The sequence below is a fragment of the Dermacentor silvarum genome, chromosome 3, assembly GCF_013339745.2.
Source record: "Dermacentor silvarum isolate Dsil-2018 chromosome 3, BIME_Dsil_1.4, whole genome shotgun sequence".
Lineage (NCBI taxonomy): Eukaryota > Metazoa > Arthropoda > Arachnida > Ixodida > Ixodidae > Dermacentor > Dermacentor silvarum.
The window spans coordinates 12,880,999-12,898,495 of NC_051156.1; the positions used below are offsets into that span (position 1 = coordinate 12,880,999).

The 17,497-nt window shown below is 47.7% G+C and overlaps 1 protein-coding gene across 1 annotated transcript in view; it reads left to right on the forward strand.

The window, feature by feature from the left end:
* Positions 1–17,497, forward strand: part of LOC119445326 (protein DDI1 homolog 2-like) — a 73,347-nt gene that overhangs the window by 40,478 nt on the left and 15,372 nt on the right. Inside the window, 2 exon segments of the mRNA XM_037709638.2 lie at positions 2,374–2,477; positions 12,194–12,353. Coding sequence (XP_037565566.1) covers positions 2,374–2,477; positions 12,194–12,353 — 264 coding nt within the window.

Genomic DNA, 17,497 nt, shown 5'->3' on the forward strand with positions numbered 1-17,497 from the left:
GTGCGCTGTTTCGAAGGATCTATGACGCCGCATTTCGTTCTTTATAGGACATTTTTAACAGAAACTTGCAGTTAGATGTGCAAAAGTGTGGGGAACAAAAATGAAGGTATTGAAAGTTCTCTTTTCGGACCAAAGTGGTGTCGAATCGTAACTGCTGACACCAGCTGCGGTGTTAACTTTTTTTTTTCTTGAAGGATGAGTCGGGCATATAATGACCACTTTTCACGGAACTATCGAGTTTGTTATAAACGGGTTCGGACATGATTTAAAACCATGTGGGATGAATCAGCGGCGCTGTACATATGTGGCAAAAACCCTCAAAGGCTTTAAAAGTTGTGCACACCATTGGAATAATGTATATAATGAAGTATTTTGGGCTTTCCTGTTCAGCTTGGTTATAACTAGGTTCGAGCGGAGTACTCTGTAGTTGAGGTTTCTATAGCCCATAAGGGAAGTTCGAGTAAGACTACGTAACTTCACTTTCGGCACACCACGAATAAACATGAACTCGCTGCTATGCATGCAGATGCCTATAAACGCAGAGGTTTTCCTATAACTTCAATACATCCTCAACGATATTATCTCTCATTTCTGACCCAAGTGTAGAACTCTTCTGCAGAAACGGCATTCATTGTCGATGCAGTCATCATCATCAGGTGAATTTTGGGCAGAAATCAAGGCAAAGAGAGACATGGTAACTTTGGGTGAGTAGCTCGAGGTAACTACCCACGTCCAAGCAAATAATGTCGCTGCGAGCTGATCGCACTTCCACCAGTAGCGCACCCAGGATCTCTGCCAGGGGGGGGGGGGGGGTTGACAGTTTGCCAATACCATCTAAACAGCACTAATTTCGATTTCTTCACGGGAAATTATCAAAAAATTCGCTTTTTGCGAGTGTGCAGACGATTGCGCATCTTACATCTTAATTGCAGTACTCAAATGCGTAAGGAAAGAAAAGGGGTTAAACAAAAGGGGGGGTTAAGTCGGCCTCAGGGGGGGGGTTCCAACCCCCGAATCCCCCCCCGTCGGTGCGCCACTGACTTCCACTCTGAACTTCCTTCCACTCTGAACAGATTTGGCTGCTTCTAGTTCCCAGCCCACGTGACTGCGACATTTCTCATTAACTTGCTGGCTCCAATCTTGCCGTAAATCAAGGCGCTTCAATCATGATATCCTGCTAAAATTAGTAGTGTCAACTCTGGCTCTGATGTACGAAGTACTGTATTCGTCCGAAAATAAACAATTTTATTCCGCAAGTGGCCAAACGTGTGCCGTGTCACACAAGATGCATCGGCGTCTACAAGCAAGGTCTTTCTTGGCACAGTGCCAAGCACGCTATGTTACGTGTGACTAGCGCAAGGTGTATTGGCAATCTGTGAACGCTATTTTATCACAGTGCCAAAGCACTGCCGCCTGTCGATGTGTTCGGTGCTAGTCACGCAAAATTTATCAGAAATGAGAAGTGATCGTTCAAGAATACGGTCCAAAGAGCTCAGAACTACAGATACAGAACTTAACGAGGCTCAGAAGAGACACTTTGATTGCAAAAATGATGCGCACTACATGTAAATTGGTGATGGAGCTCTGTTTAAGTAGTTTTGACCCTAAAATACTGCTGTACATGTTTGTGAAGCTGTCGATGTAGTCGTTGACTAAACCCCTGGTGTATACAAAATGTTTGAGGAGCTATGAAGCTTAAGACAGATTATGTGAAGACCATTGGCACCAATTCCTGGCTCGTTGAGACACTGCCATGCTGCGGTCCCCTCCGTTCGCTGTAACCGAACTGAGCACGGCACCTCCCATTATATGCGGACAGTTGTCTGATAAACTCGTTGTGAAACAGTTTGGTTGCTGAGAAACTGTTCTCAGTAGGCCGAACGTTCACTCTAAGGGGAATCGTTTTATTTGGGCGCGACTATATCGGCCTTTATTAGACTAAATTTTGAAGCAATAATTTTTTTTTATGTAGAAGAAAATAAGATTCAGCGGACACGCATAACCGTGGCGAAGCATTGCATTTATTGTGCAGTATTTTGTCGAACATGGTCTATTTGCCAATTCGCACAGCCATTTGAAACCATCAGGATGAAGTTTAGGCAAATGTGTGTACTAACCACAATTCCCAATGCTGGCTGAACTGCCGCCGTGCTTGCAGTTCCCACAGACGCTAGCACCACAGTTCCCACGAGTAATTTTTGCAGGATGGCCTCCCTGTCACAACTGATCCTTTATTTTGAACAATGTCAGTCTCATCACTATCCTGTTGCCATCCCTGGCAGGGATTTTGTTGTTGTTTTCGAGTGTGAATCAAACTGACCTGTCGCACTACTTGTCTCTCCTCTGCCCTTCTCTCTCTCTCCTCGAGCGCAGTGCAGATTGAGATTGAAGGAGTGTTCCTGACCTCGTCCTTCTCGGTGCTGGAGGAGCAGCCCATGGACATGCTCCTCGGACTTGACATGCTCAAGAGGCATCAGGTGGGAAGAGGTGTTTTTCGGGTTGATTCGATTTAGCAATCCATTTTCAAAGACGGAAATCGAGCCCGACTAGATTGGAGGGTAATCTTGTGGAATAGCGAATGCACAGTCTCTGCTACAAACCAAGACAGAGTAAGTATACTGGAGAATCTCTTCAACACTTCCCTGTTTGAGGCATAACATTGAGGCAAGGGAGCAGCCAATCTTGTAGTTTAGATTAAGTGAGGTCAGGCAGGCCGCATAATGTGTAGACAAATAACCAGTAGTCCATGAATGTAAGACAGCTATGGACAACAGAGGATTGAGAGGTGTGATGAGATTAGAAAGTTTGCTGGTGTGGGATGGAGTTGACTGATGCAAGGCAGGTGATTTCATGACTTTCATACTTTCATGACTTTCAGAGCTGTGCAGCTTCTGCAAATAGATCTACATTAATTTGGCATTCAACTGTAATTTTGGTCATCGACACCCGGCAAAGCAGCACACTGCTTTGACATAACAGCCATGGCAGCACTGGCTGGTGTTGTGGCAGATGGCAAACAATGACAAGAAATTTGCTTATGCGCTGATGTGTTCTTACGAGTGGCTCACGGGTAATACGCGTGCAATAACATGCACGAGTTACACTGAGGGCCCTAAAAGCAGCATTTGGGTTCATGGCTGATCAGCTTCAACAACGGCGACAATCTATACCAATTTATATGAGTCCTTTCTGGACGGAAAGAGTCAATCAAGCCCATGTGTGTGCGGAAAGCACCGAGCCGAATTTGTGCAACACAGCAAACTGCTGATGTCACTCAGTAGAGGTTGCACATGACGTCTGCACTTCCTGATGGCTTGTGGCACAAATCGGGCGGTGCGAAGGCAAAATGCAAAACACTTGTTTGTTTTTTGGCATTCACTAGCCTTAACAATGACACTGTGCAAGAAACTGTGAACAAATTTTATGCAGTGTTGCTAGGTTTGGCTATATATAGCCAAATTGGGCTACAGGAAAAAATTTTTGGCGTCGACATGAACGAGTTGGCTATGTGGCTATATTTGGGCTACTGAAAATCTGCGACTTGGCTTTGTTTGGGCTATAAGTGGCGCCCTAATCCACGCACCAGAGGTCGCTTTGATCGGGTAGAAGCAAATATTGAAGGCTTTGTTTTAGCTGGCTCAGCCGGCCACGTGGCTGTTCATGTGTGCGTGCGCGAAATGACCGCTGCTCCCCTTCCCTTCCCTCTCTGAGCCGTTGTCTGAGCCGGTGGCTTTGATCTTTGATAGGCACTTAAACTTACACCCCGCTTGACCGTTATGCACCCGATCCCCGGGCATGGGGATGAACGTGGGAGTAGTGGGGTTTCCACAGTACACTGTACTAACACGGGTATGCTCAGGAAGGGAGAGCGATAACATAGGGTCGGGGCCGTCGGGCGATCGGGGCGCTGACATGAAAGAATGGAAGCACGGGTGGATGACACGCCCCAGTGTGTGTGTTCATGGCCATGTCTTAATTCTGGATGAAGTATCGCGCCGGGCACAGCTTTCGACCTACTCCACGTATCTCGCGCGAAGCTTTACATCCATTTTCCTTCACCTGCTAGATGAATTTTTGTTCGTGCGTACATTCGTGATTCATTTCGATAGGTTGGACGTAAGATCGGATCCTCCTCAGAGAGGATAATCCAAACATGGGGAAGTGGGACAAGTATGCAAGAACGTATAAAAAATAATGGGAGCAAGACCATGAAGCAAAAGTGCTTTTACTTCTAGATGGTTTTCCCGTAATGTCACGAATGCAGATACTCATTTTGATAATATTGAAACATGTTTGCCACGATGACATCAGTGCACCACGCCACATGAACTTCACCCACCGTGGTAGCTTACCTTGTGCGGTGTCGCGCTGCTGGCTGGAGGACGCGGGCTTGATTCTCGGCCACGGCGGCCGCATTTTGATCAAGGCGAAATGCAGGAACACCCGTGTACTAAGAATTAGGTGTACGTTAAACAGAGGTGGCCAAAATTAGTGTGGAGTAGAGCACTGCACGGGCTCGGGCTTACCCGAAAGCCCAGGCCGGACCGGGTAGAGCAGTTTTTTCACGGGCTCGGGCACGGCGTGTACTTTTTGACCCGGGCCCGGGCCGGGCTCGGGCTTTCTGCGAGTTATTCTCAGGCTTCTGAACTCTGAAAAACGTGTATTTTTCGGTCTCGGGCCGGGTTCGAGCCGGTTTCGAGCCAGGCTCGGGCTTAAGGTAAAGGGGTGGCAGGCCGGGCCGGGCGGGTAACGTAGATTATTTCCGGGTCCGGGCCAGGCCAGGGTCTCGTCATAAAAGCTTTGATCGGGCTCTGGCGGGCAGCCCAATGTAAAAACGGGCCCGGGCCGGGCCCGGGCCGCAAAAATCGGCCCGTGCAGTGCTCTAGTCTGGAGTCCACCAGTGTGTCATGACTCCCTAACATATCGTGGTTTTGGCACGTAAAACTCCAGCAGTTTTAGAATAGGGGCCTCAAACTCTTGGGAGCCCCAAAGAAATATCGTCGAAGCCACTGCACATGCGAAAGACGTAAACTGTGCTTGGATTTTGCGTCAGGCACGCTTTTTCAGCGATTTAGCAGGAGCCCCAAAAGATACCTCAAAAACTTTTGTCAACAAACATGGCAGCGCTCATCGAAGCAACGACTCTAACCTAGCACCCAACTGGGCTCAATTCGTGGTAACGCGTGAAGTTCGTAAACTAGGACAAGTGATGGCGGTTATCGCTTTCTCTCAACTAACATGTGTAATGAGGATTGATTCGTTAGACACCGCTGATTCCGAATTCATGGCTCGTAGGCCTAACACGGATAGACTTGGCTTGTGAAGGTCGTAAAGTTCGTCACTCAAAACTAACCGCAACAAGTTGCTTGCTGCTAATAGAATTAGTTCTAAATTGTAATTAAACACGTAAATCTAAATTACTCTTATCATAAAATGTTATATTTTATTTTAATATTTATGACCCAACGCTAACACCCGCAAAGCTCTTTGGGGCCCCAAACGTTGGGGGCCCCTATTCTAAAACTTTATTAGCACATCAACATGATTTGCTTTTGGACAGTAACTGGTTTTCACAGCATAAACACTGTTATCAATTTGTTGTTTACCTTTGCTCTTTGCGTGCTGTCGTGGCTTTTACCATTTCAAGCGAGTTATGTTCGGGACGTGCGCGTCGCCGAAAACGACTGCGCGCTGCTTACAGTGGTGTGCCGTTTTGCGCAGTAATCTTTTAAAGCTTTGCTTATACCGATTCAGAGAGCGAGTGGCTTCTGTTGTCTGACACTTTATTTTAACGCATGTTCTTGCCGTGCTAGAGACTTAAGATGGTGGCCAGGTTGATGTAAATGAACAGTGTATAGATCATGTACCAGCTAACCCGGGCCAAGCTAATTAAAAAAAGTGAAAACAAGATAGGACGGTGAGACAGATAACATGAGATATCATAGCACGAAAGACTTGTTTTAGCTCATAAAAAAAAGAAGCCGTGAGCACGTCGCAGATCGCTGGACAGTTGAACTTTTACGCCGTAGGCAGAGATGTCGTGAGAGATCGATTATGGTAAACATTATTTTGCGTTCACGACAGCTAAATACCAGAGTTTGTAGTTATTATTACTGTAAATATCTGTAAATAACTAAAAGTAATACCTTAGTACTATCTGTCATAAAATAGAAGCACTTATTTCGCCCTCTGCAGCGATTCGCTGGAACTTAAGAGCTTCCAGGCCCAACAAAAAAGTATTCTGTGCAAGCATGATGTCGCTTGCACAGAACACAACGGTCGACCGTAATGGCGGCAAGGACATTTTGTTACACCGGGTTGTGCAAAAAAAAAGGATTGCCGTAGTCGAATGTGAAAATGTTTACACAAATAAAACTGCAAATAATAATGGCTATATTTGGCTACGAAATCTTTTTGCACTTTTTTGTGTTTGGCTACATTTGGGCTACAACCTCTAGTATTTGGCTACACCGCCTCGTCGGACCTGGCAACACTGATTTTATGTACTGTATTACTCAAATCTGCTCATGCAGACTTGACCCTTCTCTAGATCGCACCGCACTGGCAGAATGGAAGTCGCTTGCTGGCACACCCATGGCAGCCCTAGCAGTCAGAGTTGTGACCCCTAACTGTGGTGTGCAGTGAGTTGCAACCACAGCAGGTTCAGACTAATATGAAAGAAACGAGTTTTGAAGTGTATACTGTCAACGACCGAATATTTGCACATGCCCGATAATTCGGACGGCTTCGTAGCACTGCCATGTACTCCATAGAACCAATGTATAAGGATGTCTGAAATTTCGGACGCTGAAACTCTTCGTCGTCCGACTTTCCGGACATTTTGCCTTGACTCCAGTTTCAAAATGGCAAGAATAGAAGCCGCCACCAGCGCCATTTGGATTAACTCGCAGCATCAAACCAGTGCTCTCACACACAGATACGCTAGCAGCAGTAGCCACTGCGGTAACACTAGGCCTAGGTGCTTGCCATTCGCTGTCAAGCGTCCTGCTGTTCGGTGCAGTGGTTTTAATTGACAGAATTCGCCACTGTCAGCAGTGGCACCAACTCCACCGTTGTCATCCTCGTCGATCGCTTCGAAGCACGGAAAGTATGGCGGAAAGTACCATTGTTGCATAATGCCGGTTCTCGGAAGTCAACTGCGCTGCAATACAGTGGTGTTTTGCGATCAAGCATACACAATGTATTGCTGTGAAGCATACCAAGAGTGGACAGGGGCGAGTGTGATGGGGGACCGTATGTATTCTTCAATTTGTAGGGTCTCAAACGTGCTCTTGGGACAAAGGAACGACAACACAGTAGTACAAACAATCAAAAAGGTACTTATTGCACCTTTGATACACTAATGCCTGCTAGCCGAATTACTACCCATATAACATGTCGATGGGCGCGTGACAAATCAAGGAAGTCCGACTCGCCAGGACTGAATAGCGAGCGAATATGTTCGCGCCATGCTGGACACCAGTGCCTAATCGTTCGTGTGTACAGTTACGTGAATGGTGGCTCTTTGAACGATCGTGTTCTTCTGTTCCGGTGTCCTGCTCCTAGGCTTTTCGCAGGACGGTTTCATAAACAGTGGGCGAGCGCACGAAATGTCCACACCGCTCATTGACCAAAGAGGAACAGCCTACTCCCTTTTGTGCCCTAGTAGCCGCACCGTTAAGTGGCGTTCACAGCTCAACCCTCGTGCCATCTCTTGCTAATCTGCAATGGCACTGACCGCTGGCCGCAGCGGCCGCATTTCGATGGAGGCGAAAATGCAAAAACGCCCATGTGCTTGCGTTGTAGTGCACGTTAAAGAACCCCAGGTGGTCAAAATTAATCTGGAGCCCTCCACTACGGCGAGCCTCATAATCGGAACTGGTTTTAGCACGTAAACCCCAGAAAGAAGGCACTGACCGCTGACGGGGCCCAGCTATGTGGGCACGCTGAATTATAGGAGATGCAGGAGGCATGTGGGGAAAACATCAGGGGACGCGGGAGAGCCTAGCATCCCCGCAAATTATACATTGAAGTGTTCCTGAGTGTCCTTAGGGAAGCACGAAAGAGGAGTCCTGCTGCAATACACGCTTCATACCTAACTCTTTTAGATGGTGGCAATATGTTGTGTTGGCTATATGGATTCAGTGCTAAACGCATTACTGTGAACAGTCATCGTGAGATGGGTGCTGCCAAATTTTTTTAATAGCTTTGAAAAAAAAAAGCTTCCCAGAAATAAAACTGCTTCCGTCTGTGCAAGTAATTGCCTCCTTTTGTCAGAGCATGATTTGCCTACTCCCTCCCACTTTGGCCTGGCTTGGTATGACTACATAAAACAATGACCATGTGAAAAATAAATAAGGAAGTGAGAAGAATACCAGTGTGAGGAATTAACCCGTTCATAGCTGGCTGATCGCATTGATATCACAGGTGGAGCATCGCTCTGACCACTGACAAAGCATGAAAAGTGTGGAAAAGAATAGCATAAAAGGCACGGCTAGAAAATAGTGGCCACGGATTGTCTATGCCAAAGGCATAGACAATCTGTGTTGACAAAAACGCGAGATATATGGTGTGATTTTGCGTGTTATCCCGTCGTACGACGCGCTGCATCGGCAGTCGCACTCAACAGGTTCTGCCGCATGCGGTGTCAGATTGCATGCGGCGCACATGACTAACTTGCTGGATGTGGTCACACGACTGCCGCATCGGTCAATGGCCACAGCCAATGACAGTGCTGCTAGCGTGTATGTCATGGTCAAATGGCAGACCCGGCAAGCAATTTGCTCGCTGCCTCAATCGTCCGGGTGCGTTTTTTTCCCCTGGCTGAGACTATGGTGTGTGTAGTGCGCGAGGTGTGTGCATGAGACAGTACCATGGTTGGTGATGAAAAAGAAGAGGACGCTAAAGAGTGCGTGAGCGGAGGGGAATTCCTTGCTGAATGGAAGACAATGACGTCGATGAGCGTCCGGCACGAGACCGCGCGGCACAAGAGAAATAAAAATTAATAATAGGAAAGGAATCCAATTTGAAAGAGCCACGGATTCTCAGGGACCAATCAAAGACAAATCGGCCAGAGCGGCAGAAAAGAAAGGCCCACTGGCAGAGAGAGGGGGAGTTCTAGGAAGCGACGCCAGGGGAAGGGCGGCCACCGTACCGGGAGCTGAAGACGGGCCATCGTGTTCCGGACACGAGCCTCCAGGACTTCGCCCGACCGTGGCCTCCTGCCAACCTGTTCCCAGGCGTCACCACTCTACCCGATCACGGACTGCTGCCCGAGACCGGCGAACTCCTGCGCTCGTGGGCAGAGTATGAGCAGTCGGGCTATGGGCCCGAGTTGTACGCCCAGCTGCCTGGCCAGAACGCCACCTCCATCTTCAAGTGCCGCCAAGCCGCCTGTGTACCCTCTTCAGACAGGAGCTATCGCACTCTGGTTGCCCATTCATCCGCTGACCCCATCGTCATTTTGGTGAGACAAACGCCACCACGTCTTTCATCGTTTTGCCGCCTCCCATCCTCTTCGAACTATTACATGCCCTCACACTCTTGATCAGCCCAGACTCGCGTACTGTTGATACTGTCTTCATTTTACCTAAGTGGTTTTTTTTTTGCTGTGGTATTTTGTTGAGTGTTTGTTTTAGGTGTTTCTTTTTTACACTAGTTCTATTAAAAAGTTTGTGTGCGTTTTACAACAAATGGCGTTGTCCTCAATTGGGTTCTTGGAGGCTCTGCCTCGGAGAACCGTCTGAACCATTAAAGAAAAAAAACCTGCATCACAGAGACAGACGTTGATTGTGTTGACGAATATAGGTGCTTTATTACGAGCTGTGGACAGATCGTAAGTGCTATCGGCCCCGGATCCGACAGCCAGCGAGCTAGGCCTATGCTGCCTCTCAGCGATCACAAGCTCGCCTGGCATGCTTGTTAGCTACCGTCGGCGTCAATAAAATCAAACATATTGCAATTTAAGCGTGACATAATTGTGTAACGTTGTGCTGACCAACATAGGTGCTCTATTACGAGCTGCGTGCGGTCGTGTCGCAAACGACACCGGTCTCGGATTCGACGGCCCAGCGAGCTAGGCTTGCGGGCCCTTAGCCATTGGCGGCTGTCAACGGAGCCGACACTGCGAACATGGCCTCGCGAAAACATGTCTGCGCTGCTCACACAGACGCGTTTTTATTGCGTTTGTTTGTGTAGAATGAGAGAACTGTGCAAAGACGTTTGTTTTCACTTTCTTTGCGAAGTTACGCAGTATTCCAAGCGTCCATGCAGGGGCGCTGGTTTTGGGCTGAGCTACGTGCCGCACGTTCGTTCGTACCATGTGTCCCGAATCTCGTATGCGGCAAGTCGGACTCCGACACTTTGTACGATGGATCGCATGCAAAATCTCACCATGTGTCTCACGCTAAACTTGGGCCGTATTCTCGGACAATCATTTGCGAAGATACTTTCTCTTTCATGATATTTCACAGGAGTAGCCCCGGATGCATCAATGGGCGGCACGCTTTCCACACTGTGATAAAATAGTGTGCTTGGCCCTGTGCCAAGAATGTTGTCGCTCATAGATGCTGGTGCCTCTTGCGCTAGTCGTGCAAAATTGAAGCTACCCCCGAAAGTGACAGTCCGAGATTACAGCACATCTTTTTCGGCCACTTGTGGAATAAAGTCACTTATTTTCTGGCGAATCCAGTATTTTGGACTCCTGATTATTCAGACTCGTTGGCTGTACCCATTGAGTCAGAATTATCGCTCGGCGACTGTATAGGTACAGCACGAAGAAGACAAGACGAACAGGAGTAGACGCACTTTCAGCAAACTTTAGCGCTGTGTGCATTTACTTCTGTCGATCTTGTATACTTGCTGTACCTACAGTCGTACACACACACAACCCTAATAGAGGTTGTCTGTGTGCATACACATGAATGCTCTCGCATAACTTCGACAGTCATCGTTTCCCCCAAATTTTTTTCAGGTTTGCCAACTTCTGTCTCTTTTGTCAAGGTTTTAGGCAAATCTCAGTGCCATTTGAACCATTTGCTTTGGAATTATTTGACACTAATGTCTATTCATTTCAAATTTGCTTTGAACCAAGAAAAATATATTTTGACAAGCCTTTTGCGTTTTCATGAAAACATTTCAGAATGGTTTTATGTTTGCGTGATGTTACCTCTGAAGGTGTGCCTCACTAGATTGATGGGCTTCGTATCCCACTGGCTTAGCCAATCAGCATCTGCTGAGAGCTATATACTGATTGATCCACATGTGCTCCCTGCATAGCATTCACTGAGTGCTCGCTTAAGGCATGCTCCTCTGTAAGGCCGGCACCCTTACTTGGAGTGCAAATGTACGGAAAGAAAGTTTCAATGCATCATGTGCGTACATATGTGCTGGCTAATTTTTGCAGGCAGTTACTAGATGGCATTAGTTACTGTCCTGTTGACGATGACATCGTCATTACCGTATCATGAGGATTCAGTGACTTCAGCAGTGTTGACTATGCTACGGCTCAATCGTATCGTAAACATCGTGCTTTCAGGTTGACAAAGAAGGCATCGCTGCTAAAAAGTGTTGGCAGGGATATGAAATGTGAGGCATGTGGCTTCGTTTGAGACCGTCATCAAGAGCTTCAGGGTGACAGGAACCTTGGAACAGTGTGGACGGCACAGGGGACGACATGCTTTGGAAGGGTGGCGATAGGGCGATGTTGTCAAACGACGAGGGACAAAACTGAATAAAAGTGCACATGGTCGGCTGCCAATGGTTGCATCATTCTGCATAGCAATCTAACTGTAGTTCCATGCTTCCGTGAGTAACCAAACACGCGATAACCAAGTGGTTATGGCGTTTTGCTGCTGAGCTCGAGGTCGAGGGTACGATCCCAGCTGCAGCAGCCGCATTCTGGTGGGGGTGAAAAGCAAAAATGTTCAGTACTTAAATTTAAGTTCATGTTAAAAACCCCAGGTGGTCAGAATTAATCCACTATGGCATGTGTCATTATCATATCATGGTTACGGCATGCAAAACCCATGAATTTAGTTTTTTAGTGAGTTACCGTAAGCCTGCCTCTCGTGTAAGGCATGCATTCTGTAAAAATATCAACAAAGGTGCGGGCCTTATGCATGTGAATATGCGTATATGTTTTGGGAGCCTGTGCGAGTGAAATCGTCTGCAATGTGTCCTTGTGCTGTTGCAGTGCCTGATTGACCTGAAGCGCAACGTCTTGGTGATGGGCACCACAGGGACCGAGACGCCCTTTCTCGGGGAAGGGGAGCTTCCCGAGTGTGCGCGACTGCAGATGCTGACGGCCTCGCAGAGCGGATCCACCCTGGGCAGCGAGGCATCCCCGAGGGCCGGTAATGCCCGCCACCGATCCTCCCAGTCCTTTCTCTGAAACCTCCTTGGCTGCACATAAAGTCCTCACCCTGCTTGCCTCTTTCTTTCCTCTCCTGCACACTGCACACACTTGCACCCATGCTGACATCTTTTGCCTCCTCTGGCCAATGCGGGTCGTTTCTGGTCTGCAGCCAACCACAAGAGTTTACGAACCACGGGAGCTCTGAAAAGTTTGAATTTACAAGCAGCCTGGTAGCAGTAGCCAGTAAAATCATACATTTCAGTGTTGTTTGCATATACTAGTAAGGCGGGAAATGCGAATACCAGGCTGTGTTGCGAGGCTGCAGAGATATTCTGCTTTTTCTCAGATCCTTTTGTCCATAAACTTTTGTGGTCAACTGTACATGCTGAAATGCTTTAACATGCTGAAATGCTTTAACATGCTTGCTCAAGGGCTGCGGATGTGATGTTAAAAAGGGCGACACAGCCCTCGAAAGTGACTTTTTGAAGCACTTGCTCAATTTCAATAAAACTTTGGAAGCATGTTTATTGCTTCCCAAGCTAAGTTACGAGGCTTAGCTCTTCTTCGCTACAAGAGCAGTAGCATAGGGCCGGGTGCCAAGTTTGATCACTATGGAATAATTTGCGAAGGAGTTGTGGCTTTTAAAAGTTCAAGTGACTCTGATTGGTCACAAGAACTACCGTACCAAAATGACGACAAAATTAAGCATTTTCGTGCCTTATATATATACATCCCCCGGCCATGCGACGACCCGCATTTTACGACGAATTGGTTTGGTCCCGGCAAAACCCCCATAGAAATAATGTATTAATAACCTCGATTATACGACGCAATTTTACGCCGACCCACATTGTACGGCGCCTCTATAGCGTCCGAGAAAAAAAAAAAATAAAGCCCTAAGCATATGCAGGCTGGCGCGTGAGCTCACTGCAGCCGGCTGATAACGAGTGTGCAATACAGTGTTTACACGAGTGTAACACAAGGGATGACTGTCCAGTCACACGAATTAAAATAAAACAGCTAGTGTAACACGAGATGAACGGGGAAAGAAATGGTACCTTGAATCAAGGAATCACAATTCGAGCACATTCTATTCACTCATCGTGGTCGTCTGAAGAGGAGATAGACCTTTCATGGGGCGGCATTCTTGGCCGATCACTTTCGTAGATAGTTTTACTTTCGCTAAATTCCGTGTGACTCTGTACTGAAAGCGTCCCCAGCAAGTGTTCCTGGAGCTGTCCTAAGCTCGCAATCAGCGCCAAGAGCACTGTCGACCATATATTTCGAGGGGTTCGGTACCAGGACGAACAGAGTTTTGCAAAAGCGAAACTATCTCCAAAAGTGATCGCCCGAGAATAAAGTCATCTTCCGTGCCATCAAGCTTGTTTGAGATTTAAGTACTTACAAAACTGCACAGCCATTTCATTCTGGGTCAGTACCAGGCCATTTCAAGTTCCACAGAGCCTTTCCGACTGGGCTTGCATTTAGAGGGCCTACCGCTGGTACCGACATCCGCAAATCATTGATGTCAAGATACCGAGCGGCGGCGAACTTTCCCAGCTCCTTGGCCATCAAAATTGCTCGTCTCTCGGAAGTGGCTGTCATACCAAATGCGCTGCGTCTCCAGAATGTCGCGAATGAACGGGGTCGAAGTGCAGAAGGCTGTAGGGTATTACAGCATCGTAACTAGTCACAAGCACAGTGGAAACCGCATTGATTTCACCGAAAAACAAGTTCTTACTTCGGTCGACTTGTCTATGTAAAGTTACAGGTTGCCAGCAAAATACCAAGAATGGCGGGATTTAGAATATTTTGGTGAATTTTGGTGAATTTTGCTGTTATTCAAATGTAACGTGCGGGTCAAGTTCAAGCATAGAAAATTATGAAAAAAAAACGCACAAAAAGCTTGTGTTACAATTGCATAAATATGGTAATTTTCTTTATAATTTAATCTACCTTCCTTGGAGCAGTGCAGGTTTGCGCCGCGGGCTCATTCAGGTGGTCTGTATTCGTTTTTTGGACAAGATTACGTCATTGCCTATAGTCTTAGTTTTTCGATTATACGACGATTTTGCGTGGTCCCCACAAAATCGTATAATCGGGGTTCCACTGTGTGTGTGTGTGTGTATACATATATATAAATATAAACATATAACGGTCCAACCGAAAGTGGCGCCAGTCAGAAGACAATTTGACGTGGACGTGGAATCAGTCTCGACAGCCATATTGTTTATGTATCATTGCTGCTCTTGTATATATTGTAAATAGATCTTTTTCAAAACAGTGTATTATGATTGCATCTGATGTATTCTCTGTGTATGCACTACTTTTGTGTGGTGATGTGAAGACTAACCCAGGCCCTTCAACTGCAGAAATGCGGAAGGAATTGTTGGCAGGGCAAAATAAACTAGCAGTAGAAATGGCTGCAATAAAGGAACAGCAAAACAGCATATAAAAAGTAATGTCTGATCTTACTATGTATGCACCTTCTTGAAATAGAACGAACTGCACAGGTCGAATCACTCAAAAAATCAATTAAGGTCTTGAAATTTAAGCTAACCGATCTGGATCGATCATATTGCCAACCAAACAGAACTTGATGAACGTTGTAGTCGATGGCGTCTGTGTCCCAGCACTCATTGACACTGGCGCGCAGATATCCGGATGAGTGCCCAGTTGCGCCAACGCCTGAACAAAGTTCTCACACCCACTGCATCACGCACCCTCTGTGTTGCCGACAGAGGAACGCCTACCGTTATTGGTTGTGCACTGCTCGCATTGGCATCGCGGGGCGCCTAAGAACTGTGTTAATTGCTGTTTTGGAACAATGCCCCTACGACGTTATACTCGGCTTAGACTTTTTGTCGTCCTATTCAGCCCTCTTTGACTGCGCGTCTAGTGTCATTCAGCTTGAACTGCCCCACGGCTGCTATAGTCCACCTGTCACAGAGCCACGGTTATGTTCTCCCGAAAACATCTGCCTGTCTCCTGAAGCCACTATGTACGTCACTCTCATGTCGTTTCCATCTGTTCCTGACGGTGTCTATGTGCTATGTCTCACCACTGACTTGCTGCTTGAAAATAATTTCGCCGTTCGCCATACCGTGCTATCACAGGCACTCGGACTTCGTTCCCTCTCCTTAATTTTAACAGCTCGCATCAAATTGTTTCCAGAGGCATGTCATTGGCCGTCATTTTGCCTGTCAACGATTGCGAGATATTGGCTTTTGACGCAGCAATTCCGTCGCCCTCTACAGGCATCTCCGATTCGCCTGCTCGTGTCAGAGACGATCTTAGCAAGATTATTGCACCTGACCTTCTTCTTGCACAAGCTGCTGACCTCGACCGTCTCTTGAGAACTTACCACGACATTTTGTACTTTGACGGCCGCCCTTTCACCCACACATCGGTGGTAACCAATCGTATTTACACCGGAGACGACAATCCGATACTCTGACGTCCGTACCGTGTTTCACATGCCGAACGCCAAGTGATACAAGAAGAACTCGATAAGATGTTGACTAAAGGCACTATCGAGCCATCTTCAGTACGTGGGTGTCCCCTGTTTTCCGTGTCAAGAAGGACAGCAGTTGTCGCTTTTGTGTCAATGACCGACACCTCAATAAAATCACGCGCAAGGATGTCTACCCCTTGCCGCGTATTGATGACGCTTTGGACTGCTTGCACGGAGCCAAGTACTTTTCATCTATAGATCTTCGATCACGCTATTGGCAAATCTTGGTATAGTGTAGACCGCTTATAACGTAAGTCGCCGGAGTCGTGAATATCCGCACTATAAGCGGTACCGCACTATAACCAAAGCAATAATTTTCAAGGCCCGCACATATGCAAAAAAATGTGCACCGAGCCGCCACGCATATGCAACAGTCGAGGAAGCGGCTAGAACATTTGCATTCAATTTACAGTCGAATCTCGTTAATTCGAACCAAATCGCACAACGGCGCCTTCAACCGGCATTGCTCCGGCACCGCCATAGAGTAAAAGCTTAGGAGACCCCCCTCAATGCCGCATGCGAACAAAACAAAAAACGAAAAAAAAAACTCGGTGGAAATTTCACCCTCTCTCAAATGGCAAGGTCGCCGATCCTGCGCTGCGCCGGAACATGCGTGTACTGGCCGACATCTCAGCTACGCTACCGTAGCCACGCAAAGAAAATGGCAGTTAACCCTTCTTTCTCCTTTATGCTTCCTCTACTTTCTAGTCATGTGTTGACCTTGCACGCTGCGGCTACAGCGCAGAGGGAAGCAGCGGCGCTGTCCCAGGCTGGCCAACAAAACTGCCCACACCGGCAAACGCCCGCTTCCCGATAACAGCAGAAAACGAAACTTCGGGGAGCCGGCGCCGGGCCGGCTGGAGCGGCGGCGCCTGCACGGCGGCGGGCGTGCACGGTGACAGTCGAAAGTGAGGGAGCTACGAGGGAGGGCGAGGGGAGCCACCGAAGCAGCGGAGTTGCCGAGGCGAAATCCGCTTCCCTGCCGCCCTCCTCCCTCACATTCCACGGTCTCCGTGTGTGCCCTTCGCCGTGCCGTGCCGGCGCCGCCCGCTCCCTGAAGTTTCGTTTACTGCCGTTATTGTAAAGCGAGCGTTGGCTGGCGTTGGCAGTTTCGTGGCACTCGCTCGCTATGCGTGTCGTGATATTTCACGACTCGCACTCAAGATTCTGGTTTCAGCCTCACTGGCTGTTAGTTCGCACCGCGTGCCCTTCTCCTCCACTTCGTCTCTCTTTCTTCCTCGAGCACTCCTCGGGGCACCCGTTTGAGGGGAGCGTTCGCCGTCTCCGCTGACTTCCGTACTCCCAGGCAGCCGCACTGTAACCCGTATTTCGTTTCCCGCAACTGCACTATAAGCGATACGTGTATACATGGAGTGCTATGGGAAAATTAACGGGAGTCTGTATATCCGGTCCTGCACTATAAGCGGTTACGTTATAACTGGTCTATACTGTAGTTGACATGGACCGCGAGAAAACTGCCTTTGTAACAGCTGGCGGCCTCTACCAATTTAAAGTTATGCCGTTCGGTCTTTGTATTGCCCAGGCAACTTTCGAAAGAATGACGGACTCCTTACTTCGCGACTCTAAATGGTCTACATGTCTGTGTTACCTAGACGATGTGAGAGTCT